Source organism: Pollicipes pollicipes, unplaced genomic scaffold (genome assembly GCF_011947565.3).
Source record: "Pollicipes pollicipes isolate AB1234 unplaced genomic scaffold, Ppol_2.1 Scaffold_5724;HRSCAF=6776_pilon_pilon_pilon, whole genome shotgun sequence".
Lineage (NCBI taxonomy): Eukaryota > Metazoa > Arthropoda > Thecostraca > Pollicipedomorpha > Pollicipedidae > Pollicipes > Pollicipes pollicipes.
Genome location: NW_023596746.1, coordinates 38,939,826 through 38,946,036, shown reverse-complemented (window position 1 = coordinate 38,946,036; position 6,211 = coordinate 38,939,826). Strand labels below are relative to the sequence as shown.

Here is a 6,211-nt window from a genome sequence, read left to right as displayed (position 1 = left end):
CGCCACAAACGCCGCATGACATGTAACCCCGTATTATATCATCATACGTGCAAAAGTCGTACATTCTGATGAGGCTTAACTGTTCCATGACTCACTGTTCATTCCAGAAATGTGTGCGAATAGCGAAATGACGGATAATTTCTTCTCAGTCCAACGGGGAACCGCCAGCCGCACGCCACCCAAACATGCTCACTATTCAAACTAATGGGTTGTGTAACAGTCAGCTGGCTAACTAAAGGCCTCCGTGCCACTGGATTCTATTACTGGATACTATTCAGTTCAAAACTCGGTGTAAATGTGGGACAAAAGGCATGAAATCCCTTTAAGTACTTCATACGTAACAAATGATCCAATATTCCTAGAATTGCAAGAATTATTTCCGATGTGCTGCGGGTCATGCAGCTCTCGAAACGCTTGAAACGTACGAAAGTATTTGCGCGGCAAGCTTTCGCAAAAACTAATAATTATTTATGATGTAAATTTATAACCACACAACGAATCTGAATGTACAAAAGCAAAGCTTCATCAGTCTGGCAAATGTATTACAAAAAAACAATCGATACACCACTGCATGTTTCCATCTCATGGCCTACGGAATGACAGAAGTATTCCAGGTAGGCGTACTAGGCACACCCTTGAGAACAGCAGAGAGCGCCCTATAGCATGAAGTAACTGAGTACTACGCCAGCGAAGTGCTCCCAGATCGAAGGCACCCGGTGCTCGCAGACCGCCTAGCCGCACGACGGGAAGGTGGACATATTGGAGGTGGAGCAGAAATAGATGATGCTGACTGTGGTGGCTGTGTTGATGGTCTTGGTGGAGAGCGTGGCCGTAGTGGTAGACGTGGTGAAGATGGTAAGCAGTAGCTTGTCCTTGTCAGCGGGCGTCGGGGCGTGCTCCTCCCGCGGCAGGCCGTGCTCGCCCAGGGAGGAAAGCAGCTCTTCGCGCGTGGCCGGATGCAGATGACCGTCCAGTTCGGGAGATCTGCCGGCGGATGACCGAGCTGGGGTCAGCACGAGCTCTGAGCGCGCGCCGTTCCAGCTGCTGTCCGATTCGCCAGTGCTGCGGCAGCTGCTGCCCGGCTGCTCGGAACCTGGAGCGCCTGCAGCGGCGGTCAAGCGGCGAATAATGTTTATGTCTTGACTCGAGCCCGTTGAGAGGCGTGTCGTCGTCCATGTCGCCGATCGTTGTCACGCTCATTACTTCTGCAAAGAGGGTCACTCGACGACCCGTCACGGCATGAGAGCCTTCAGTTCCTACTCGGAGCGGTTTTCATGATAAGATTTTCCACACACAACACAATACTGAACATTCCATAGGAAAAGATATTTATCGTCCGAATCGCAACAAAGGACAAGTTTCCATCGGAGCTTTTGTTATTCTGACATCATTTGCTGCAACACAAAAGCAAGCTCTAGCAACTGCTTGCTTTGAGTTGGAAGAATGACTACTTGATGGCATGTTTAATGTATGAATGGTGAACTAGAGAGGGAGGAGCACAAAAATAACCCCAACAATTCGATAACATTCAGCATCAGCTGTATGGCGATGCGTAGAAAGCAACGCCCAAAAGCCGATCTTGCCCCCATATCCAGACAAGTTTCACTAATTCCCACTTCGCCGCTGCCCATGCGTGATACGGACTGGTAAGGCAACACAGCATTGCTTCTCTGCTGGGTTAACACGCGCTCGGGTGAGGGGGGGGGCAAATTGACCCCCAAGGCTTTTCCAGAATGGTTTATGAACGATGCGGCGTAGCCACGCAAAATGCTGCATAGCTGTAGACAATAGAATAGCGGATCGTTTGACATGAAAAAATTGGATGTACCTTATAAGATCGCTGACCTATGGCAGGTCAAAGTCATGCTATGATTCCAGCAAAGGCAATTTCTAGGGAATCCTGCAATCTGATCCAACAACGGAGTGTTAGACGAAGCAATACATCTCTGAGATGCTTTCTTAGGCAACACAAAAGTTGAATGAGCAACTAAAATTGACCTAAGGTCAGGTATGAAGGTAACACCAAGGTCAAAACCAACCTGTTTTGTTACTTTAGGGCTTGCTGTATGGGGTGGTTTCTGGTGCTCACTTCGAATTTATTGATAACAGGACTCGCATTACACATCATCTATGGGCTTCTCAGAGGTCAGAATAGGTCATTGGCCTAAAATGACCAATGTCAGCATTTTGTTTTAGGAACATACTGTCTAGCGTAATTTTTGTCGCTTAGTCAAATGCAAAACCCAAGGCAATCTTGTATGATTTAGGTCGTATTGACCCTCAAAATGTCAAAAAAGGTCACTGACCTTAAGTGAGCATGTGACCTTTTGCTTAGAGACGGTTATCTAGGTTCTGGGGGCACTTTGGGGACCAACCTGGAACTTGGCATTGTTTGACCTTTTTGACCCAAAGACTATGACCTAGGAATCTGAAACTTTGACGTAATTGAGTTTACGTACAGGTCAACACACCCTATAAATTTGGTGTCTCTAGCTTTCTTAGTTCCCGAGATCTTTGGGGCAAATTGCCCCCCCCCCCCACCCCACCCCCACCCGAGCGAAAAGTATCTAGCCGGCCACCCGGGCGCGTGTTAAGCTTCCTTGCAGGAGGTAAGGAGAGAACCACTCCTGGTCACTAGTGTTAAGCGTAGAACGGCTCGTTCCCCAGCACTTTGTGATTGTGACCGAGAACCCCTGTATGCTTATAGATGATATATGATATGCGTATATGTATGTATATATGATATGTATGCATGAAAACGTATGGTGGAGTCGAGTTTAAAGCAACTGAATAATCAGTACATTGGGAACGGAAGAATCTTCAAACGTACAGAATAACTTAACACCGTATCCGTATGGTATGCCGCTTTATACCAGTGACATCTCATGGGATGCTGAACCGACAGAGGACAGCGAAAAGACATCGCACGAGCGGTATTGAAAATCGCGTGAGCTACGAAAGGTCTAAACGAATCGCGTCAGAAATCGCTAGAAAAAGCAGGCGTTGTCCATAAATTCTACAGTGCACAGCTTCTTATCGTGTATGTGAAATCGCCGGCGGAACGCGTCAGCCGCTCCGCATGGTGGAGTGGGGCGGCGTCGAGTGCACTGCCGTCGAGCAGCCAGGCCTCCGATGACGCAAACCACAGTACCAGGTCGTCCGTTGTCGCGCTCGTGACGTGAAAACATGGGATGCGGCGAGAATGATGTGGCAACACGTGTGACCTACGATGGCCCCGGGAGGATTTCGTGTCTGGCCTGGCTCCTCCGCTTCCTACGTCCGCCGCACTGGAACGTCGTGCTGAATGCTGAAACAGACCGCCGAGGGGTGACCACAGGAACTAGCTGAACTGAGCCCTGAAATGCATGATACTTGCTGACTATCAGTCCTCTGGACGTACAGGCAACTGGTTGAGGGCGATTGCGCCAGCGCAAAAAGCGCAACATCGTCCGCGGCTATGTGAATGCAAAGAGCATTCCTGGGCCCGTCTCACTCAGTCATCCACCGCTGGGAGCATACCATAAACGGTAATTTCCCTCATGCAAATAACTGGTCGTAAAACCATTTAGGCACTGACCATTTCTTCCTGGCGCGAGCAGAGCTGTGCCCTTTGCAGGCATAATGCATTACTGGAATAATCGGGAGGGAGTGGGGAAATGGGAAATCGGGAATGACACTGCAGAAACAAAAGAAGAGCTTGATTGGCCAAATTAATTTTGTTATTTTGCGCCTCATTAGGTGGACAGAGTATGCCTTTGGGGTTTGGAACCGGAACACAAAATGAGACACCAAGCCAAGCCTCCCAAAAGACCCAAAACGCCGCACGTGATTCTTGCTACGCCGGCGACGCCATGCTGCCGCGGCGCCGCCCAGGCGCGCGCCCCTGCACGCCGCCGCACGCACTGCTGAAGCAGGTGAAGAAGTCGGTGGCCGTGGTGCTGGTGACGATGGAGGTGCGCAGCACCGTCGAGTACACGCCGGCGAAGAGGCGCGGTTCGGCCGGTGGCTGGACGAGGCCCGCTGGCCGCGGCGCCGGCTCGCCGCGCGCTGCGGGCAGAGAGCAGCGCTGCGGAGCAGCCGGCCGCGCAGCCCCGGGTCCACCGCGCGCGCAGGGAGAGCGGCGTACCCCGCTGCCCGTCGCCTGGCTGCTCACGAGTCCGCGGGGGTCGGACGCGTTGTGCTCGGGATAGGCGTTATTGTGGAGCATAAGTTGTGCGGAAGTTGTGCCGTTGCAGCGGGAGACGAGCAAACATGATTTAGTCTATTATACGCTTGGGGGTCTGGAATTTACGCCAAAGAAATTACGGGTGACACACCATGAAATGATCATGATTATGAATCAGTGGACATTGGCCCTTAATGAATATAAACTTTGGAGCCTTCTTATGTAAATGTTGCTTCTACCAGCCCGAATATCAGGCCACCTGTAATCAGGGCGAAGCAGAGGATGAAGACTTAGTTTTGTAGCAAGTGCACACTGACCTGGTATGGTAGAAAAGCACAGCCCGACAAAAATCAGCAACGTTCCTCCGCGAGTCATCTGAAGAGTAAAAGAGGTTAAAGAACAATGCATTGCTGGGGATGAATCTGCAGTCGATCTAATGTGTGTAACGCTTTGTGCCATCTATGGTGCATGCAGTCGGTATTTATAAATCCGTGCAGTCGTCTACGTTAACCCGCCGTTTACCCTCTTCCACAAGAGCTTCGAACCGAATACTGTGCTATTTCAGTAAACCTACGAACATACACCCACGATGTATCAGCAACATTCTACATGCAATACACCCTCGGTGGGTTTGCATCAAAGGTGCTGGTTCATGCTATAGTGCCGACATATCCGTGGTGTTAGATCAGTTAGTTCCTGTCAAATGTCTTGCATGAACTAATCAACCATCGCGACAACCGCCCGATGTTTGCTGCGGCACTGGCACCACTGCATTGGACCGGTGATGCCAGGATCTTTAGTCGGCAGCCGACTGACGCTTGCTTCGGTGCTGGTACCACTGCCTTGGACCGGTGATGCCGGGATCCCAAGTCGGCAGCCGACTGACGCTTGCTTCGGTGCTGGTACCATTGCCTTGGACCGGTGATGCCAGGATCCCAAGTCGGCAGCCGACTGACGCTTGCTGCGGCACCGGTATCATTGCCTTGGACCGGTAATGCCGGGACCTCTAGCCGGCAGCCGACTGACGCTTGCCAGGGCACTGGTATCACTGCCTTGGACCGGTGGTACCGGACATATAGCCAACAGCCGACTGCGTGTTGGCTTCTTCGCAGAATCAGTCAGCAGGTACGCGTCCCGTCGGTCGCTGCTGCCTTTGTAGCAATTGTAGCGTTGGCAGCGACTGCTGCGATCATTCGCCCCGATGGGAGGCAAGCTGCATTTTTGAGATTACTTTGTGGGGTGGAGGTTCAAGCGTTTGATGTCATGGTGCCGACAGCCGGCATTGCGCAGCAGCGACGCACTAATGCGGTACATAGGCTGACAATGCCGCCACTTGGTCGACATGACGAGACATAGACATGCGCACACTGATCATAATGAATGTTGGTGCTAATGGCGACAACAGCCAACCATTGCTGGTCATGAGTCAGCACGCGTGTGTCTAGGCTGATGACGAAATGATCAAGTCCGGGTTTTAGGATTTTTCACCTTTAAAGCAGAGCCATTGAAGTTGGATCACAGATAATCGAAAAATACATGAAGGCCTTCAAACATACAGATTGGCACGCATTGGAGTTTTTCTTGCCGATGCTCCTGGAGTCAGCGACACGCAGAGTGCCGAAACGGATTAGTACCGACAAACCTTAGTGTAGAAAAGAGTCAGTGCACCACAGAGCAGCACTGCACTGTCGCTGTTTGCCCCTGAAAGCGGACTGAAACCGGCCCAATACGACTGGGTGCGCTGTGAGGCGGGGCTTGAGTTTTTACCGGACTTTTTGCCATCTAGCGGGTTGCTTTGAATGGCATATCTATTGAATGGCAGCCAACAGCTAAATTTGTGAACAGAAGCTAGGGCGACATATTTGGTTACAGTCTTCTCGGATATTTCGGTTGCTTGGGTCTCTCGGCAATGCAGATTATTTGCTTTGTTCAGCGAAACGCACAGTAGTTGTGATTTCTGGCAAAACAGCTACAAATGCGGTAGTCATGAGTGGATTTTGCGGCTAACAGGTTTCGTGGAGTCCATACAAGCTTTCACTGAAATCG

General features: G+C 50.9%; 1 protein-coding gene across 1 annotated transcript; it reads right to left on the bottom strand.

Moving 5' to 3' along the window:
- Positions 1-568: 568 nt before the first annotated feature.
- Positions 569-5,509, bottom strand: LOC119103020 (uncharacterized). The gene is made up of 4 exons (XM_037226471.1): positions 5,488-5,509; positions 3,904-4,047; positions 3,229-3,307; positions 569-984 (listed from the first exon to the last, which is right to left on the bottom strand). Exons 1-4 carry the CDS (start codon positions 5,507-5,509, stop codon positions 732-734), a joined length of 498 nt encoding a protein of 165 aa, XP_037082366.1. The 3' UTR covers positions 569-731.
- Positions 5,510-6,211: the final 702 nt, after the last annotated feature.

Bases quoted from the DNA above. Each gene is read 5' to 3' on its own strand.
- LOC119103020 (XM_037226471.1), bottom strand. From the start codon at position 5,509: ATGTCGACCAAGTGGCGGCATT. The intron at 4,048-5,487 runs GTCAGCCTATGT...CTCTGCCCGCAG, and splicing joins GTCGACCAAGTGGCGGCATT to CGCGCGGCGAGCCGGCGCCG. The intron at 3,308-3,903 runs GTGCGTGCGGCG...GGTCTGTTTCAG, and splicing joins CTTCTTCACCTGCTTCAGCA to CATTCAGCACGACGTTCCAG.